This window comes from Salvelinus alpinus, chromosome 26 (genome assembly GCF_045679555.1).
Source record: "Salvelinus alpinus chromosome 26, SLU_Salpinus.1, whole genome shotgun sequence".
NCBI lineage: Eukaryota > Metazoa > Chordata > Actinopteri > Salmoniformes > Salmonidae > Salvelinus > Salvelinus alpinus.
Window position 1 is genome coordinate 13,354,262 of NC_092111.1, and position 21,586 is coordinate 13,375,847.

The following is a 21,586-nucleotide window of genomic DNA, read 5'->3' on the forward strand; positions in this document are numbered from 1 at the left end:
TGTCACCGTTATAGTGAAATTAATGTATTGTTTAGTGTTGTGTTGTGTAGTGGCTTGCTGGCATGGATAAAAATGTTTTGGGGGAGATTGCCCCAACGCAGAACGGCTGACAGGCATATTCACAGTAATGTTCAACCTCTCCTTGTCCCAGTCTGTAATCCCCACATGTTTTAAGATGACCACAATCATTCCTGTTCCTAAGAACGCCAAGGCATCTTGCCACAATGATTACCGCCCTGTAGCACTCACTTCTGTAATCATGAAGTGCTTTGAGAGGCCGGTTATGGCACACATTAACTCCACCATCCCAGCCACCCTAGACCCACTCTAATTTGCATACTGCCCCAACAGATCCATAGACGATGCAATCTCAATTGTTCTCCACACTGCCCTCGCACACCCAGATAGGAGGAATACCTATTGTGAGAATGCTGTTTATTGACTACAGTATTCAACACCATTATCCCCTCCAAGCTCGCCACCAAGCTTAGGACTTTGGTTCCTGACAGGCCAACCCCAGGTGGTGAGGGTTGGCAACATTTACATTTACATTTAAGTCATTTAGCAGACGCTCTTATCCAGAGCGACTTACAAATTGGTGCATTCACCTTATGATATCCAGTGGAACAACCACTTTACAATAGTGCATCTAACTCTTTTAAGGGGGGGGGGGGTTAGAAGGATTACTTTATCCTATCCTAGGTATTCCTTAAAGAGGTGGGGTTTCAGGTGTCTCCGGAAGGTGGTGATTGACTCCGCTGACCTGGCGTCGTGAGGGAGTTTGTTCCACCATTGGGGTGCCAGAGCAGCGAACAGTTTTGACTGGGCTGAGCGGGAACTGTACTTCCTCAGAGGTAGGGAGGCGAGCAGGCCAGAGGTGGATGAACGCAGTGCCCTTGTTTGGGTGTAGGGCCTGATCAGAGCCTGAAGGTACGGAGGTGCCGTTCCCCTCACAGCTCCGTAGGCAAGCACCATGGTCTTGTAGCGGATGCGAGCTTCAACTGGAAGCCAGTGGAGAGAGCGGAGGAGCGGGGTGACGTGAGAGAACTTGGGAAAGTTGAACACCAGACGGGCTGCGGCGTTCTGGATGAGTTGTAGGGGTTTAATGGCACAGGCAGGGAGCCCAGCCAACAGGGAGTTGCAGTAATCCAGACGGGAGATGACAAGTGCCTGGATTAGGACCTGCGCCGCTTCCTGCGTGAGGCAGGGTCGTACTCTGCGAATGTTGTAGAGCATGAACCTACAGGAACGGGTCACCGCCTTGATGTTAGTTGAGAACGACAGGGTGTTGTCCAGGATCACGCCAAGGTTCTTAGCACTCTGGGAGGAGGACACAATGGAGTTGTCAACCATGATGGCGAGATCATGGAACGGGCAGTCCTTCCCCGGGAGGAAGAGCAGCTCCGTCTTGCCGAGGTTCAGCTTGAGGTGGTGATCCGTCATCCACACTGATATGTCTGCCAGACATGCAGAGATGCGATTCACCACCTGGTTATCAGAGGGGTTATCAACATCCCCTCCAGCGCGCTGACGCTTAACACAGGGGCCCCACAGGGGTGTGTGCTTAGTCCCATCATGTACTCCCTATTCATCCACGACTGTGTGGCCATGTACGACTCCAACACCATTATCAAGCTCGCAGTGGAGCAGGTAGACAGCTTCAAGTTCCTCTGTGTCCAAATCACAAAAGACTTAAAATGGTCCAAACACACACGCAAAGTCGTGAAGAAGGTGCAACAGTCCCTCTTCCTCCTCTGTAGGTTGAAAAAGTTTGGCATGGACCCTCAAATCCTGAAAAGGTTCTACAGCTGTACCATTGAGAGCGTATTGACTGGCTGCATTACTGCTTGGTATGGCAATAGCACTGCCTTCGATCGCATTGCGCTACAGAGGGTTGTGCGGACAGCCCAGTACATCACTGGGGCCGAGCTCCCTGCCATCCAGGACCTCTATATCAGGCGGTATGAAAAGAAGGCCCGGAAAATCGTCCCCAACCACCCAAGCCATAGACTATTTTCTCTGCTACCACACGACAAAAGGTACCAGTGCATCAATTCTGACACCAAGAGGCTCTTGAACAGCTTCCATCCCCAAGCAATACGGTTGATAAAGAGCTACACGGACTGAGTTTACCTTGTATCTTTATTGACATTTTATTTCAATGTTTGCATTGTCTATGCACACTCACAGGGCACTAGACACACATGTACTCACTCCATTTGCTCATTCACACATAATATGCACATACATTTATACTGACTCTACACACCCACACACCCACTCACATGCAAGCTGCTGCTACTCTGTTTATGTTATATACAGTTGCATAGTCCCCTTACCCCTATATATATCTACATCCATCACTCCAGTATCCCTGTACATGTCAATTTGGTATTGGAACTGACTTTTTTTTTTAAATCCTGTATATAATATTCTTACTTATGTAATTGTGTATTTCATATTCTTATTTCTCGTGTTTTTATTCTCCTAGTAATACACTGCTATTGCATCATTGGGTTTTGAGTTTGCAAGAAAGGCATTTCACTGTACTTGTGCATGTGACATAAAAACTTGAAACTTGGATTGCGTACTAAGAGTAGGTCTATACCTGCAATTTCCCTGTAGGTGGCAGTGTTGACTGTATGATGACGCGGGGTTTAATTAATCTCACTTCAAATCGCGTCTATGTCCATAAGGGGTGCTGTTTGACTTTACCGGCAAAATAAGCTTTTGAAAAAATATTTTAAAACATTTCAATTTCCTGATTGAACAACTTAGAACCACACCTCAAAAAACGAGAATCAGCATAAGTGTGGTTGGTGCTATACGTTGGTGTTTGAAAAGGCATTCAGCGAATAATTTTGCTACTGGATATCGACACTGTTTGGGTACATTTAAGAACGGAGGTAAGTTAGCTATTGAGACTTTCTTCTTCATGTAGGCTAGCTTACTAGCTAATTCTGTAAATGAAAGGGGGTACGTGGTCATTGTTACAATGTTTCTCTTACTGAGAAGGCTTAGAGTTGGCCAAACCCAGAGACAATTGTGTTACGTTGTCTAGAATCTAAATGTCCCTGCACTTTGACATTTTCAACATTGATTAATTTAAATGTTTTATGCTTTAAAGGAAACGACCAGATTCTATCAAACTCGAAGTCATTACTATTTGGTTAAATAATGCTTAGCCTATCGTGCTACATAAAGGTAGGCTATGTAATGTATTTTGTGGCTATTCCCTTGGAAATGGCTTGCTGGAGTGTGATCTGTCAGGTGTAAATCAAACACTTGTTTGAGTAGTTCTAGCCCAAGATTAGCGTACTAAACTCTGTGTTGAAGTTCAGACACTTCATAAACCGCGGAGTTTAGTCCGCTAGCCCAAGTGTCTACCATTGCTACTTAAGGTCGAAAGGATATTGTGTTATTTTCAGAGGTAGATTGGCTCTAGCAGCCAAAAACTCAATCTGAAGTGAATCTTTTCTCAATTGTGAAACGGTTCTAGAAACATGAAGCCCTTTACTTTCATATCACATCCAAAATAATTTCACAAATGTAACATAAACACTGTTTTTAACCGGCTTTAATACAGTTGCAACAGGCAGTATGTCAGAGTTACACCAGCGTTTCGCAAACTCGGTGTACGTTTTGGTTTTTGCTGTAACCACTACACAGCTGACTCAAAACGTGTTGATATTTGAATCAGCTGTATAGTCCTAGGGCAAAAACCAAAACGTGCACTATGGGGGTTCCAGGGACCAATTTTGGGGAAAACCCGGCGTTACAAACAGGTGTTCAGAGCATGCTAGATAGAGGGACCACCTGTGCTAACTAACTGTCTTCTGTAAACACTCGCTGTAACCTGGGAGATATGGTCATGTGGGAACGCAAACCCTGTAAAGTTTTCTCAATTGAACATGTAGTTAAAAAAGATATATTTATAGCCGACATGAAAGATGAAGTCATTATCCTTCCAAAATAGTAACGCAAGGGATGCGTGATAATGTTCAGACCCAGCGTCAGGGCTCTTAACAAAACTCCCCCATACAGAAGATGTCTTCATCCAATGACAGGAATAATTCAAGCCCTCTCTTTATCATGTTTAATTAAATGTTATGTTGTGTATATACTGAACAAAAATATAAACGTAACATGCAACAATTTCAAAGATTTGACTGAGTTACAGTTCATATAAGGATTTCAGTCACTTGAAATAAATGCATTAGGCCAAAATCTATGGATTTCACATGACTGGGAATGCAGATTTGCATCTGTTGGTCACAGATGCCTAAAAAAAAAAAGTAGGCGAGTAGAACCAGTCAGTATCTGGTGTGACCACCATTTGCCTCATGCAGCACCACATACCTCCTTCACATAGACTTGATCAGGCTGTTGATTGTGGCCTGTGGAATGTTGCCCCACTCCTCTTCAATGGCTGTGTGAAGTTGCTGGATATTGGCGGGAACTGGAAAACGCTGTCATACATGTCGATCCAGAACATCCCAACATGCTCAATGGGTGACATGTCTGGTGAGTATGCAGGCCATGGAAGAACTGGGACATTTTCAGCTTCCAGGAGTTGTGTACAGATCCTTGCAACATGGGGCTATGCATTATCATGCTGAAACATGAGGTGATGGCGGCAGATGAATGGCACGACAATGGGCCTCAGGATCTCGTCATGGTATCTCTGTCCATTCAAATTGCCATCAATAAAATGCAATTGTGTTCGTTTTCCGTATCTTATGCCTGCCCATACCATAACCACACCGGCACACTGTTCACAACGTTGACATCAGCAAACCGCTCTGGTGGACATTCCTGCAGTCAGCATGCCAATTGCATGCTTCTTCAACATCTGTGCCGTTGTGTGACAAAACTGCACATTTTAGAGTGACCTTTTATTGTCCCCGGCACAAGGTGCACCTGTGTAATGATCATGCTGTTTAATCAGCCTCTTGATATGCCACACCTATCAGGTGGATTGATTATCTTGGCAAAGGATAATGCTCACTAACAGGGATGTAAACAAATTTATGCACTACATTTTAGATAAATACTATTTTTGTGCGTATGGTACATTTCTGAGATCTTTTATTTCAGTTCAAGAAACCTGGGACAAACACTTTACATGTGTATATATTTTTTAGTGTACCTTTTTTTAAACTTTAAAGTAATAACAATATGTTCCCTCAAGATACTGTGTGTATTCATTTCCTCTAAGAGACGAGAGAGCTGGACAAATTACATAGCCTGTTTATGACTTGATTTCTTATTTTTTCGCAGATCCAAATTAGAGGTCTAAAACATTCAGGGAAGTCAGGCTGGCGACAGTGGCTCAGTCAGTTGAATGCATTGGGTAAAGTAAGCCATTGTGGTCTATTTTCAGGAGGGCATAGTTTTGGGATGAGACTGTAAATGGTCTTGTACTCCCTCAGACTGTTGCTTCTCCTCTATGGGAAAGCCCATTGGTCAGGGATGGATTTGGCTCCTCTTCAATACTGTGTGCTCCAACCTCAATGTTGAGGTCTTCAGCTTGATAATATTGTAGCCAACCCTGGTCTCTGGCATGAAAACAAAACCCCATACACCACGGCCGGCCCGCTCATTAGGCAGGGTTAGGCACCACCTATGTTGGCAGATTGATGAGGGTGGCATTTTCTGAGCTAAACTGACCAAGACGCACCACCAACAACAACACAACTTCACATAATTCTGCCCTGAAACAGTGGCAATTTCTCTCAACCAGTGGCATAAGAGCTTTTTAGGTGAGCGTTGATGCCGCCATGTGATGATCAGTGCCCACTTTGTCAAAGGCAGGGGCACAAAATATTTTGCTTGTCCATTCCCAGCGCGCCTCTCCAGGGTGCTGTTCGAGAGACTCATCCCTGTGAGTCAAAGAAATTCTTTGTCATAAATCATGTAGCAGAATTAGGATATGGTAGAAAGCGTGTGGCCTTTTCTGTAGCCTACAGGCTGGAGATGCAATGTAATGAGACAGACTTTTTACATCATGCAAGTTTCTTTGATCAAATAGCTTAACCTCAATGGCGCCCAATCAAATAAAAAATTTGCTGTAATATTAAGAAAAAACATATTCTAAAAACAGGACAGGTCAAAGTAAAAGAGACAATCACAACTGTTGTCCAGGAGTTTCACCCCATTGTCATGATCAGCGGTCTCAAGTTTTATCCGTCAACTCTTGACAAGCTGATCATAGCGAAAAATAAAATTGTTCTGCCTTTCCTGCTGTGTAAATGCATTGCAAATAGGCTCACAATAACTCCTTATTGAAGTTGGGCAGCTGATATTCAAATCAAATGTATTTATATAGCCCTTACATCAGCTGATATCTCAAAGTGCTGTATAGAAACCCTGTATTCAGGACTTGAATAGCTAAATTGATTAGTCACAGGAATCAGGACTAATAAAGCCAATGCAACGGCCTGTTTCACAAATGGTGGACCTACCACTTGGATGGGCATTCATAAAATTCCATTGCCAGCGACATGGTAGGCTACACCCCAGTAAGCACAAGCCGACATCTTTTGGATGGCTATTTTTGGTTCTGTCCAGATCGGAAGTCTTTTTGTGTATTACAAATGTTAGGCTTACCACAGATGGGCATTCATAAAATTTCAGGCAACACTGTAGGCTACACCTTAGTAAGCATGCACTAACTTCTTTTTTTTTTTTTGCAGTCTGTTTGGTTCAGATTTGGTGCGTTCCAGAACGGCCTTGATTTCAACAGACGTAGGTTTTTGGCCCGGACCAAATCTGAACCAATCATAGACGTCTATGATTTATTTTCAACTTTCATTCAGAACCCCAAATGTTCCTCACTTCTACGTCCCCCCCTGTGCTTTAAATACTCACAAGTCTGGGCCGTGCGTTCTGATGGCCTCACAGCCGCCATCCCATTTCTGACACCAATGTAGCAACGCCTGGGCAAGGAAGCCAACCTGGGTTGCTGGAGTGAAAGGTAAACACCCTACGCATCGTGCCAATATGAGAAACCCATCCCATCCTGTAAAAATCTCTTCATCAAGCCATGTTTATTCTCAGCGTTTTACTCTTTCTCAGATCTCTAGTTTACCTTAGGGTTGGGTGGTAAATTAGATTCATTTGATTTCCGCAGTGGCGCGAGCATTGTAAGCCAAGGATTAAACAAAAAATAAATGAATAATAATTAAATTGGGACACACAAAACAATTGAGGCAGCAGGGATTTTGATACAGGAGGGGATTGAATAAAATGTTATTGGTCGCATACACATTTAGCAGATGTTATCGCGGGTGTAGCGAAATGCTTGTGTTCCTAGCTTCAACAGTGAAGTTATCTAACAATACACACCCCCAAAAAAAAAAAATTCTACATATATTTTATATAACACTTTTTTTGGTTACTACATGATTCCATAAATGTTATTTCATAGTTTTAAAGAAAAACCCTTGAATGAGTGGGTGTGTCCAAACTTTTGACTGGTACTGTATGTGTGCAGGGCCAGGGGAATTCTATCTTTTAGTTTGTTAGGGTTTTCAGTTCATGTCTGAGGTGGTTAGAACAGCCAACATGTGCAGCTGAGCCTGGCATGTGGGGAGTGTACTTTACCCCTGCTAGTGTGGAACTCTGTGGAGTAACCTATGACCCGTGACACGCAGGGGGGTTGATAATTCCGATAAAGATAGCAGGAAATGTCAAACTAGCTGTATTGAGTCATGGAAGTGTCGAATCCCATTGTGACATTAACTGCGTTCTTTCCTGTACATTTTACTTTGTACTTGTTGTGGATAGGAGCAACTTTAATCTTTATTAATTTCTTTCTTTTAAAGGACACCCCAGTGTACACTGCCACATTAGTGACCTAAGTAGTGGGGGTGAAGAGAGGTTCCTATACTGTAAGCAAAAGGTCCATGTATACATTGACCATACTTAATCTTTCATGAGGAGAGTCACTTTGGAGACCTATTTCAGTAAGCCTACCTGTAAGTCATTCTGGGAGCACAGGACACTATGTAAACTCCTGTTATGGACTAATGGTTCTCTTCCCCATTTTAATTTGGGATTGATGCGTAGTTGCACACAACAGATGATGTGGAAAATGGACACTAGACCTCTCAGACCTGAAAACATCTGAATAACTTGATTTTGAAGAGACCTATCTTCACCAACTATATAAATGTAGGCCTACCTGCTTTTCATCTAATGCCAGGCAGGAATCACTACACTGATGCTTTTCTCGATTTAACGCAACCGTACTAAAGACCTCAGTTCCAATACAATTCTAAACACCTGAACCATTCATCAAATCGTGGATGGCAGTGCACTGGATTCCGTGAAAGATCTATGTTGTCCTCAAGCTGTTGCTTGACAACTGATGTCTGCAATGTTAGTTTTTTTTAACCCCCTTTTCTCACCAATTGTTAGTAATTACTATCTTGTCTCATCGCTACAACTCCCGTACGTGCTCGGGAGAGACGAAGGTCGAAAGCCATGCGTCCTCAAACACAACCCAACCAAGCTGCACTGCTTCTTAACACAGCGCGCCTCCAACCCGGAAGCCAGCCGCACCAATGTGTCGGAGGAAACAGTGGTCTCCTAGCTACCTTGGTTAGCGCGCACTGCACCCGGCCCGCCACAGGAGTCGCTGGTGCGCGATGAGACAAGGATATCCCTACCGGCCTAACCCGGACGACGCTAGGCCAATTGTGCGTCGCCCTACGGACCTCCCGGTCGCGGCCGGCTGCGACAGAGCCTGGGCGCGAACCCAGAGTCTCTGGTGGCACAGCTAGCGCTGCGATGCAGTGCCCTAGACCACTGCGCCACCCTTGTGTCTGCAATTTTTAAATGTGCCATTAACCAGTTGTAAAGTATTTTTTTAAACCAGATCCCATGAAAAGGCCTCATTGTAATTCCTGCGTTAGAGACCACTCCCCTCCTTTTCCTCTCGCCTTTTAACAGTGAGCCACTGACCCACATCCAAGATTTCACCCAGTTGATAGGTAGGTAGCTTGCAGGACTATTGCATTAGCAAACAAAGGATTATAGTATAGGTGTGTAACTATTGAGCATGTCATTGAATAACTGTGACCATTGAGGGGGGCACTCTGCAGTTGCTACATACATTTTTGGATATGTACCCATTGATTCTTGAGGAATATAACTTCTAAATATCTCATGAGCTTAGTTCAACTATTGTACCACATTAGAACCCAAAATATAAGCTTGTTTTACTCCAATGTTTGTAAACTAAGTAAATGTAAACAAATGCTGTATAGCCTTTTTAAAACACAGCTAAAACTATGATGTTGATGTCATGGATGCTCCGCGTATGAATTTGAGTGGTTACACTTCTTCAGCCCCACCCCTCCGCCTTTTACAGAAACCGTGGCGGTGAAACGCTTTGTTTATTGTTTCGACTGCAGCTTGCCTCGTTAAAACCTCTAACAAGGGTATCAGAACATCTTAATCTCAACATTGTTGTTGCTGAACGATCTCATTGAATGATTTTGAGATGCAAGGATAACAACCAGTGTACGAATCTTAAGGTTCCACTATCTTTTCCAGCTCACATATAATAATGCTGTTAGATCTGGCTCTATTAATTGGGCATCACGTTAGGTTACTCTCTACTAGTCTAGGTCAGAGGCGTTGTCTTGTCTATAGTGCGACCCGGCACCTTGTCCTTTTGAGGGAACAGGGCTTGGTATTATGAGTCCATGTCAACAGGGAGACTTCCATGGAAATTATTATATTTTGTGTGTGGGGGGGGGGGGGGGGGTGCTTTGGTGGGTTGTATGAGCGTCTGTGAGCTGGTCTTTAGTCAGGGTTGAACGTCATTTTCATCAATATCTCTGATCACATTACCTCTTGTCTGTGTTGCTTCTCAATTCATAAATCCCAGTAAGTTATAGCCATTATGTCTTTCAAATGCAACCTCTATGATGGTAGCCGTGGATGTTTTATATACATGTGCTGTTCATTCTGGCTATTTGGAAAAGAGGGCTGCAATGAAATGTGTTTTGCCACATCTCTTACAGGGGGAGTCTGTTAGCATGTCTATGGAATTTTTAGCCACGTCAGTGTTTGGTGAGTTAGCAGGAAGTGTCGTCACTGTCAGCCTACCCATGGGGATATGAAATTAACAAACACATGTTGAGACAATACGTTTTGCTAACTGCCTTAGAATGGTCAAGTTGATGCCTTGTATAAAAACATATCGTCTTGAAGATACATTTTTATAAATTCCCCCCCTTCAAGAGAAGAAAAGCTGGGTTAGGTAACAAACCTGACAATTGGACTCATGATGCATCACATGCTGTCTGCTACTTGTAGCTACATTGTGGTGTTTGAATAAGGTTAGTCTCACAGTTCTTCTTTGTCATCCTTCTTGTTTTGGCTTTTCTGCCTGTTCAGCATAGATAACAGGGAAGCCTCAGCAGCACTGAGGATCATGTGAAATCTGGACGGATACAGGAGTCCAGTGAGTGAGGGCAGGAGGATTCCATTATTTGTGTTGGCAATATACAAACTTGTGAGTTCTCACTCTGTCGATGCAAAGATACACATGCATCCAAAGAAGGTTGCTGGATGGTTTTGGCACAAAGAAGAGGTGTTGTCTCAAGGGATCCTGACAGGGTGAGCTATTAAACTGTCAACCTTTTTTGTACTGTCTGAGGAACCACCTTGCCCATTTTAATAATAAGACAAAAAGTTGGGTGGGGAAAAAATCCCTGTTGGGGAACCAGAGCGATTCTTCCCTGTTCCCACGGGGTAGCCTGTAGTAGTTGAACAAATAAACAGCTGTGGCCTAAGAAGATATGCAAAATATAGCACCATCTTATCAAGGTCTTTCCAGCACTTCAACAGATGAGTCTCCAGTAGTAATTCAACAACTGGACTGTCACTCTTCTGAAGAGGGTTCGTTTTGCTCATCGTTCGTTGCTCTTCAGGGGAAACCTCAAATTCGAGAGAGACTGCCCCAGGTCTCTGGAAAGCCGGTTTATTCCTACAAGATGATGAGCATGGCGTCAGAGACCAGATGAGCCCAAAGCGGGAGTTTCCGTTAATCCTTACCTCACCGGACAAGTATTTCAACTGCCCCTAGTCTGTCCCTACCCCCACCCTCTGTTCTTTTTTTTGTGCTATGAATCATGGGGAACTTGGTCATGAGGTTACTCTCCTCTAAATAGTGTACCACAGGAGATATTCCGAGCCCCAGTGCTGTCCTGAAGACAGTTCTAGCCCTCTTTCCGAGTACTGTGTTCTCACACTGCTGTGTGTCCTCACTATAATCCCTTTTTTAAGTGTACCTGCTCTGGGGTGAAACGGTAAGAGGTCAACGCGGAGAGAAGTTAGACCCAGACTTTGCCTGAGCAAGGCTGGCTCGGCTAGTGGCTCAACTCTACAGACGCCTGTGTCCTATTTGACTTGTGCCAGCCTGTAAGGCCTGGCCTTTGTGACGTAATGATGGGCCAGTGTTTTTGGCACTGCCTGCCTGCCTTGCCATCCATCCACACCCCTTATATCGTCATAAGTCTGTGTACAGACTTCCACTTCATCCCAGTAAGCCATGGGGCATGAGAATCGTCTCTACACCCACTGACCAGCCCGTCTTACAACCCTGATGTCTTTACCGTACACCAGTCTACTAGCTCTCTGACTGCCCTGATGACTGTTAACCAAATAGCCTTTAGTAAGGGAACTATATAGTGAGTGTGTCAGGCTGGTAGCTTACCTGTTAAAACCGCTGTGATGCTCAAATGCCAGCAATCTGCTTGTGCTATCAAGTGACCCACTCTGTGTGGTGCCTTTAGGTTTACTCTTACTTAGTTCTGGAAAATAACAGCTATGTGCTAATTTTAACGTCTTAAGGAGGTTATTTCTACAGTATTTTTGTAACGGGTTTGAGAGAGCATAGGCTTGACCTTGTTCTTGTGAAAAGGTGTGTGAGAGCGACTCCACCACACACATTCCTAAACAGTTTCCTCACACAGCCTCTGGGCACGATATAGCGGAGCTGGAGGAGAGCCATGTCATTATGAAAAGTTTAATCAAACGATCGGCAGCGGGCCCAAAGTAAACTAAAGTCCAAGCACTGTAGTGGGAAACAACCTGGCGGTAACCACGGCGCCGCTACTCTCCCCTATTTGACCTAGATGTTTTATGTGAATGTGTTGATATGTAGGCTGTTTAAAAAGAAAACATTTAATTTGTAGTTCTGTCTTTGAGCTGTTCTTGTCTATTAATGTTCTGTTTCATGTTTTTGTGTGGATCTTAGGAAGAGTAGCTGCTGCATTCGCAACAGATAATGGGGATCCTAATAAAAAATACCAAAAAGCCGCAGCTCTAATTTGCCTTAACGGCTCATCAGTGACAACCTTAAAAGCATGGCGATAAACCAAAGACGACACTAAGTAGTATAAACCAAACTTTATGAAGGCAGAAATGTTCTTGGCAGAACTTTCTTTCACACTGCAAAGAGGTCATATAAATAGCTTCAGAGATGGTGCTCCAGAGTGTTATCATTTTGGCTTCTTCGTGTGACTTAGCAAGGCTGGAACTGGGACGAGATGAGAACAACCTAGAGGCGAAAGGAGGATGCTTGGTCATTGCTGTTGCAGATGTTTTTTCACCCTTGGAATGACTTTCTCATGTCTAATGTGCTTGTCACTTGTTTGTAAAGCTATGTGTTAGACGTGTTATGCATGTTTGTGTGGCCATCCGTGTCTGATCAAACCTTCCGTTATGTCGGAACTTGGAACAGAAGATGGGGTGACTGTGGTCAGACCACAAACCCTTGAGTCTTAGAACTGGGGGACGGGGCAATGTGAGTCAATGTGTCATCATCGGCACTCATGAAGCAGACTTACTCACGAAGAATTGCAACATTTTAAAACAGTGCAAGCAAAACACTGTTCAAGACAAGATGCTGGTTTGGGCAGAATCCAGTAAGAAGTATGCTGCTACACCTGCATCGCTTGCGCTTTGGGGTTTTAGGCTGGATTTCTGTACAGCATTTTGAGATATCAGCTGATGTAAGAAGGGCTTCATAAATACATTTGATTTGCTACCTTAGGGGGTTAGGCTTGCAGTAATATGTTGGCTAAAAATAAAATGAACAACTAGTAGGACTATGTTCACATTACATTGGCTATTATTTTTAATAAACTCCTGTCTCAACAGATTAAACCCTACGGACTTTAATCTGACTGGATACCGAAGAAGGATCAAGACACCGGGAGGCTTGAGCGAATCAGGACCTGACCTTTGGGGCGGAGGGTTTGGGGATTGACCAACTTTGGCTATCTGATGCAAGGGATCTGGATGCATCAGGACTATCCCAAGATTGAGGGTCACAGAGGCTACCTGTCTTCACCAGCCTGCAGGGTGGCGACAGAGAGCAGGGCGCTGAACCGGCAGAACCGGCGGAGCCCAGGAATGAGCGAGTTCTGGCACAAGATGGGCTGCTGCGTGGTGGCCAAACCCCCACCGGTGAGTCTGGGCCAGCTGCCCCTTATTTACTCATGTAGAGGTATAAAATACCCACTACTCTAACGTTCTTTGTCAGGTTTCACAAAATTCCTCATCTAATAGATGTATTTGACTATGAAGTTTACTCCCCAAGCTTGCGCTATATTAGATCCTGGCCAATTCTATTCAACCCTCTCTTGCCAAGTTCCAAAGAGGTTGTTAGAGGTCCCTGGCAAGTCTCTTGTAGCCAAAGGCAAGGTTTGGGCATCCCAGGCAGCCAAGCATGCTTACTCTGACCACACACAAGAACTTAGTGTTTTTGGCTGTTGCATTCAACACACAGTTATCAGAGTTTTATTGATAGGTACAGAGGCCCAATCAAGGGAGTCCTAAATGCATGCTTAGAACAGCCAAAAGTGAAACACTCCCCAACGATCTATTTACCCATTATTTTTTTACGCCACGATGTTACGAGGGACCCTTTTTAAATGCATCAAAGTCCAATAAATCTGTTGGCAAAGGCCAATGTATTTATGGTGTTTTTCAGACTCCATCTGCATTCACTTACAGGCTGATATCTTTAAACGGGGGTTTTATAGCTTGCAGTTTAGAGGCATCCACATCATGAGCGATATCTTGAGAGTGCCATCTTTTGATTTGTTATTTCACGCGCACTATACTTAGGGTGAATGCCAGTCATTAATATTCACTGACCATGTGACCCATATTTATAACTTTGACCGTGCATAGTTGCGTCAAACAGTAATGTAAGCATCACAATATGGGGACGGACTGTATTGAAAACATGTCCTTACTATCTTACATTCTAGTCTGATGTTGATTTAATGGCGCTAACGACTGAATCGATCTGTCCAGGGAACTATAATGCCTGGACCGAGAGTAGCTTAGCGTCGTCAGGTGTTTCAAAGCAAAACATTTCATGGAATCCTGGCGAGCATTACAGGGGTGAATAGAGGTCCTTTTTGATGACCGAACATATCAGTGTTTCGCCGGAGAGTGGAAGAACTTCCCTTTAGCTCTCCAGAAGCGACTGCTGACCCTTGACCTCAGGGCGGCACCCTTTCCTGGCCCAGATTTTGCAGGGAGAGTTGCGTAACGGCGGGTTGTGTCCATCCGTTCCCACTCGTCAACAATGAACCCGGGGGCCCAGGAGAGGGGAAGGGGACTGGGCCCAGGAGAGGGGAAGGGGACTGGGCCCAGGAGAAAGGAAGGGGACTGGGCCACTGTCCCGTGGGATGGCTTTTTCCCTTCCTCTTTTCTTATTTATTTTTAGGGCCTGTGTTCTATTGTTGAGGGAGGACTGTACAGTTATGCCGCTTTAAATAAATACATGCAAGGATTTACATGGTGGAACTGTTTCGAGAGAATAGGGGCTTGTGTGGCATGTCATTTTTTTTGAATATTACTGTATTGCGACCCTTCTTACTGATGCTCTCATGAGATGTTGGGTCTGCCTAACTTCCTGTATGTCAGTCATGTAATTGCTACCCACTTTTCTAAGCACAGGCTATGCCAAATGGTTGCTATTACACACACTGAAGGCCTCCTAAAATAAGTTGCTAAGCGACGGTTTCTCTTTTGCAGCACACGCAGCTGACCAATTAGCTAGACTTTCCATCAATCAGCCACTGGATAGTATACCTCCCATTAAGCAACATTATAGTGCGGGCTTATTTCTGAATTTGGTATGACTCATGGCTGCCACTTGAGTGGATGCCAACCAGCTGGGCATTTGGTTAGGTTTGGTATGCCTTTTTTAATGTTTTCAAGGGCTGTTTGGACTGAAGTACCAAACAGCAAAGTGTTTTAAGTTTTAATCGATTGCCGTATTGATACTCGGAAGTTGGTCTACACAGTGAGGCTCCTACTTGATCGTCAATGTCAATAGAGCCAAGAAAAGTATAGGGTTACCTTATTTGGTCGCATATGTTGTTTGAGTTCAATTCCTGGCATCTTACGTTGCTAGGTGTTCACTGATTCAATATGCCTGCTGAAATGGTCATGAGGTTGTCTTTCCGAGTCTGTGGGAATGACTGCTTTCCTCTGTCATGCCAATGTAGCAACAAGAATGGTCGGTAAGATGCCTGATTCATTGGGTATGTAGGCATGCTCCAACAGATCCTCCGAATTCAAGATGACGTCAAGAAGAGAAGACGCATACAGTGGTCTACCTTGTTTTTGTTACATGACTAGCTCATAGGATACAGGGTTCAACGTTTGGTCAGCAGCACGTTTTTGTTTAGATGTAAGCATCGGTCAAAGTTGCTTATGTAACACTTAAAATGGCTTAAGGTCTATATGCTGGTCAATGGCATCTGCCAGCCTGCATCAGGAGATGATCAACTAACAATAGAGTGGACAATTAAAAAGCCTTCGTTTTTTTATGGCTTATGCATAGCAAGAACATTTTATTTATTATTCTAAGCCATCACATTTTTTTAGTTTTTTATTAAAAATCCTCTACTTGACTACTTCTGCAAGTTTTTTTTTCACAGAGGATTTTTTGACATTGTTTACTCTCCAGCATCAACTTCTGTTTGTTCTATAGTATTTCATCCCATGATCAATAGACCACCTCATGGTTTACACCTATAACCAAATAAGCATTCCTCTCCTGTGTCTCTAATAATATAAGCTGCTTATTTGGAGACAAAATGTCGATCATAGTTCGATTAAGTGCATGTTTATGTTGTAATTTTAGAGCATCTTCTGAATTAAAATCTAATTTCGCTTTCATTTTTGGTTGCACAGCTGCTGTGCTATGCAGTTGCCTCGCCATATTTTAATTACTATAGGTCACTGGCCACTGACCTCTGACGTTTTGCATTTGTTTCAGAAGAAGAAGAGGAGGAAGATTGACTGCAGCATGATCGGAGAGCCGACGAACTTTATGCACCTCACACACATTGGCTCTGGGGAGATGGCGGAAGGTTTGCCGCCGGTATGTAGAAGGTTTTGGCTACTTTCATAAAGACCATCCTTTTACACATTTTGTAATCAGTGTTTTAGAAGAATGATAGGTCAGTCTGTAATCTTGACAGATAAATCTCTGACAATTGTTGTTGGGCTGCTCATAGTGAGTACTATTATTTGGTCTTTGCGTTATACTTGCATTGCATGTCAAATTCATTTTTTTAAACTGTTATTTCAACACTTGGATCAAGTCTGGAAGATATTGCGTAAAATATAATATAATATAACCTATAAAACCAGGGAATTGGTATTGTCCAGAGGTTTTCTTTGGACAAAAATTTATACAAAAACACTGATGCTTTCATACATGAACTGCTACACTAGTCCCACCCCCATTCGTTGGCTAACTGGCCCATCGCCAGCCAGCCACCTGCAGCCTCACTTTTGAACAAGGCTCAGCCTGTGGAAGTGGTCCTGTGAAACACTGAAATGGACCCCCTCCCTACCACTTCATGATGTTCCCTACACCCTGTTGCTCAGTCCCTCTTCCCTCCCTGGGAGTGATTCCAGAGGGCACACAGAGAAGGGACAGTGACAGGGGACACAGCTGGGAAGGCCTTGGCTGCTAAATGAAAGGCCCCCTCTGTGTCCTGCAACGCTGGTAGAGGATTCCCCCAATCATCTAGCACAGCAACCTAAAACAAGAGCTCCTTTCTGTGCCTGTTAAAGGGGAACTCAGACATCCCACTGAAAACCAAGTAAACGCACCAGTGATCAAGTCTTGTTTACTTAGCATTGACAACCTTAATGAGCTTTAATGCCGAATGAGACGTATACGTTTTGTGTTTACACTAAGCCGGTGACTAACCCTTATAATGATACAAAGCCCATTAATTGGAGTCAATTCACTGGAACAGTGTAAATAGGCGTGGTATACAAACACTGCTGCCTTTTTTGTTTAAGCAGAATTATTACGTAACACTATTCCATAACACCATTACGAAACGTCTGTCTGTGTAATCTTGACACTGCCTCTCCTTCTGCGCCGTCAGTATCCCGACTACAGGTCTGTTTTGAGTTTTCATGCACAGTGTTCTAATGTTGCCAAGTTAGTTAGCGTTTCCACATACCCACCTCTAGTTTATCCATCAACCGCTAGGGATTGTAGGGCTACAGCGTGTTCCCATTCGGCATATGAAATATCAACATGTCACACCATTTGTGAGTGAGCAAAGGGCACTTACTTAGCAACCACAGTTTTCGTTGTATAATCCAGCTGCAGGTGGAATGACTCAAGGTATCTTTAATAACACTGACTGGTCCATAATACCAGAAAACGGGTAATCTTGTCAATGTCCTCTGTTCTTGCTGGTTGACGCTCCACTGTATTTGACATAACTCTACCAGGGAGTGATGTTAGTGTGACTGCCATGTTGCTCTTGTCCCCCATGCAGTCAGGGTCAGTCCAGGAACAGATGAGGTCCAAAGGACCCAGCACCAATGGCAGAAGCAGCCTCTTATAGCCAGTAAGTACCATCTATATACTCACTCTTTAGATCATACTGTTTTAGGGGTTAAATAAATATGTCCAGCTGAAAGTGTTCATCTTAATTAGTTTATTTTAGATTGGGGAATTGTTTGTCAAGCAGTATGAAAGGGAGAGCCATCCATTAATATCCCAATCTTTTGTTCTTCCAAATGACGACGATGAACTACTAGCCTGAGTTCTTGTAAAACTTTTTTTAAACACCTGACTGCATACTCTGTGGATTTAAGTATTTTTAAAAAAAAATAATTGTATCTGAAGATATTCTTCAGTGTTACTTTTTATTCAGAAACTACTGCTCTCCAATGACAATGTTTTGTTTGCGGTTTCAGACATATGGACCAATCCAAGGAATCGACGTGAGCTCCTCATTTCCCCTTTCCTCGGACCCAGCCTCAAGCCAACTTTCATGGACCAACTCTGCATATTGCACTTAGGCCCACAATGACCACCGCAAATGGCACAATAAATAAAAAAATAAAAAAAGAAGACTTAATTTCCCAGAATCCCTTTCATCCCCCATCATCCAGTTTCGAATGGAACATGACTCTTGCCTTGAAGCGGGAAAGTACCCTGGATTCTCACTCAGCACTGGGGACTGGACGGGACTGTGTGTGGGCTTTTCGTAGGTATTTGTTACACTTCAGGCTGCTGGCGGATACAGATTTTCCCATTTGCCTCTGTCTCAAGCAAGGGATTGTCCGAACATTTCATATTTCACCAACAAGAGCGTCTCACAAGTGTGATACTGCTCTTTCAATAACGCAAGCAAAAGTTTTCTTTGTTCTTGACACGAAGTGGCGTGCTTTTGTGCCCTTTTAAAAGTGTTGTCTGTAATGATTATAATGCCTTATAAGTAGTGAATGGTGGAAACTGAGCCCATCTGTTTCCTATAGTGCCATGACAAGCAGGCAGTTTTCATATGTATTGCTAAAGTGCAGTGGTCAAATTGTTATTTAGGTTTTGGAAGCAAAGTTGCTCAACTGACAAGCAGGATGTGGCATCACCCCTGGCTCCACCCGCTACTTGTCTGGAGTAGTTTAAGATCCAATCTTAGCAGCACTGTAGACATACAGGGTGGGAGTGGTCACTTGTAGGCCTACTTTGCTAATGTTTTGGCACTTTGCCTGTTTCACGTGGAGGATTCTTAAAGTTTTCCAGTCTTTCTCACACATTCCACCATTAGTCACTCAGTCTTCCTTACAAATGCACACCAAGGTTCTCATAGACAACCCTTTCATATATACTTCTACCTTAAGTGTTATTTCCAAAGTTATGCCTTTATATATTAGGCGCTTTTTTTTTTACCATGCGTGCTTTAACACCAGCACATCTGAACACTGGATAGCGCTGGCAGGTAGCCAGCAGTGGTTAGAGCGTTGGGGCAGTAACCGAAAGATCGCTGGTTCAAATACCCGAGCAGACGAGGTGAAAAATGTATCGATGTCCCTTGCTCATAGGCACTGTACTATGGCTGACCCTGTAAAACAACACATTTCACTGCACCTATCCGGTGTACGTGACAAAAAAATATAAAAACCATTACCTTCTGTAGTGTCCCATAGACTCACTTTTTGGCGTTTTAAACAAGTTTGTATGGGGTAGTAGTCTTCTTGCGCAATCCACTTGTAAGCGTTTGAAAGCTGAATGTAAGATGCAGTAACTAATCTTGATCGTTTGCCTTCATCTAAAAACTCATCTAGCTGGACTGTTAGTTCAGCAGGTTTATGACACCAACATCTCAAATGTATCAAACTATGGCAACTTGGCCTTGGTTCTCCTGTTGCACAGTGTTCGTCTTAGAATTGGCCCCTGCCAGTCTAAGCTGAGACATGCTCGTTCACTTTTTAGCTATTCTGAAAGGTGACCTTATGGGCTTTCTGTTTCAATGGCAATCTACAGTTCAGGTTAGAGGAAACGGCAAAGCCTATAATACTACGGTGAGAAAGTGATGTCTGATTTTGCTTTCTGTTTTTTTTTCAATTTATCAAGTTATTTTGCCTCATTACCGGTAAATGGACCTGCTGTTGTCATTGTATTCAATATTACATTTAGAAGCATGCCTACCACAGTTCAGGCAAACACTTGCCGTATGAGAGAGTAATTTTTATTATTTGTTTTACAACTATCCTCATTTTTTTGTCAGCTGTGGCGCTGAGTTTAAGTTCTTTTTTTTCTTTTTTTTTTTTAAAGATTTCTTATCTCTGACTGAAGAGATTCCAGGATGCAATGTACGTGCTTTCTTTTTCAGTTGCACTGTTTTCCTGGGTCTCCCTCTTTTGTTTTAATTGCACATGTGTTCCACAGTCATCCTATGTGGACAGATGTGTGATAGTAGAGGAAGTATTTCAACTGCCGCAAATCTGTGTGTTTTCTCCGCTTCTGGGCTTTTTCCCTCCTGAAAATACAGTCTATTTTATGTATCCATGTGTGTTTCTTGTGTTTGTTTACTTGAAAGTGCCATTTACTTTGAAGGGGCACATCCTCCAGAGGTTTATTTATTTATTTGACCTTTTTTTATTTAACCAGGCAAGTCAGTTAAGAACAAATTCTTATTTATACACAAGTGCATATGAAAAATAAATGTTCCCCAATTCTGAAAGAGGGTAGCCCTGAGTGAAAAGTTTGGGAACCCCTGATTTAGGGAATAATATGCAGACAAATTATACCCAGTTTGATAAGTCAGCAATACTTTGAGTTCAGGGAAATCAAACATTTCAAGTGTTTAATTAGTCTTCAGACCCAGATTGACAGCAGAAATCTGTAAACGAATCACTTGATATCAACCTTGGTTACATTTGCTGCGATGAACACGGAAACTTCAATTTCAACTTCAATTTGAGTCAACAGCCAGAGCAAATCACACTGTGCAACGTTTCAGGAAGAGACTTACTATTATGAGAGGTTTCATCCAGCCTCCGCACATCTCATCCTCCAACATCTTGTGCTTTTATTACCAGCAGCTGTCTGAGACCACAGTAATCTCAACAACATAATAATGATTTTAATCTGTGTGAGCAGCCCAGAGTCAAACCATGGGGCAGAGCTCGGGATAACACATTCATTACCTACTTCACTGGGGAGGGGGGGAACGTGCCCATGGAAAAACTGAAAATGTGGTAGGTGTAGTTCAGTGTAAACAATGTGGGAAAAGACTGAAGTTATTGTCTTCGCACTGACTGTAGCGTGAACTTGACACAGGGCAAGGATGACTCGATAAACAACTGGCTGGCTGTAGTTAGCTATTTGTAATTTATCTCTACAGACTAGAAATACATTTCACTTGAAAGTAAATTAGTGGGCAGCATCAAGTATCATCACTTACTATTTCCAGTTTGTTTAATAAAGACGGACAAAATGTGGTTAGAAATGTTCGTTAAACGTTTCTGAATGTTGACGGCATTGTAAACTTCCAACTGAACCATCTGAGACTGAATGTAAAAGGAGACCACATACATCCCTTTGCTTAGTGTGCTACTTTACATATTTATTTGCTCCTTTATATATTGGCATCTCTTTGCAGCCAAGCAATTCTACTTACTTTTTAACATATGCTCCTATCCAGAGCGACTTACAGTAGTTAGTGCATACATTTTTATACTTTTTTTCCCTTCTCCAGGTTCCCCAAGGGACTCGAAC

At 43.2% G+C, this 21,586-nt stretch overlaps 1 protein-coding gene across 3 annotated transcripts; it reads left to right on the forward strand.

Annotated features, from left to right (window-relative positions):
• Positions 1-2,630: 2,630 nt before the first annotated feature.
• LOC139554773 (CDC42 small effector protein 1-like) lies at positions 2,631-20,370 on the forward strand. Of its 3 annotated transcripts, none has more exons than XM_071367902.1 (5): positions 2,631-2,906; positions 13,180-13,488; positions 16,325-16,429; positions 17,856-17,927; positions 18,280-20,370. In XM_071367902.1, the coding sequence occupies exons 2-4, from the start codon at positions 13,306-13,308 to the stop codon at positions 17,922-17,924; spliced, it is 357 nt and encodes a 118-aa protein (XP_071224003.1). In that variant the 5' UTR covers positions 2,631-2,906; positions 13,180-13,305; the 3' UTR covers positions 17,925-17,927; positions 18,280-20,370. The 3 variants fall into 3 exon arrangements, with proteins under 3 accessions (XP_071224003.1, XP_071224005.1, XP_071224004.1); XM_071367904.1 differs by having other exon boundaries at positions 16,328-16,429; XM_071367903.1 differs by lacking the exon at positions 2,631-2,906 and adding an exon at positions 10,518-10,632.
• The last annotated feature ends 1,216 nt before the right edge of the window (positions 20,371-21,586 follow it).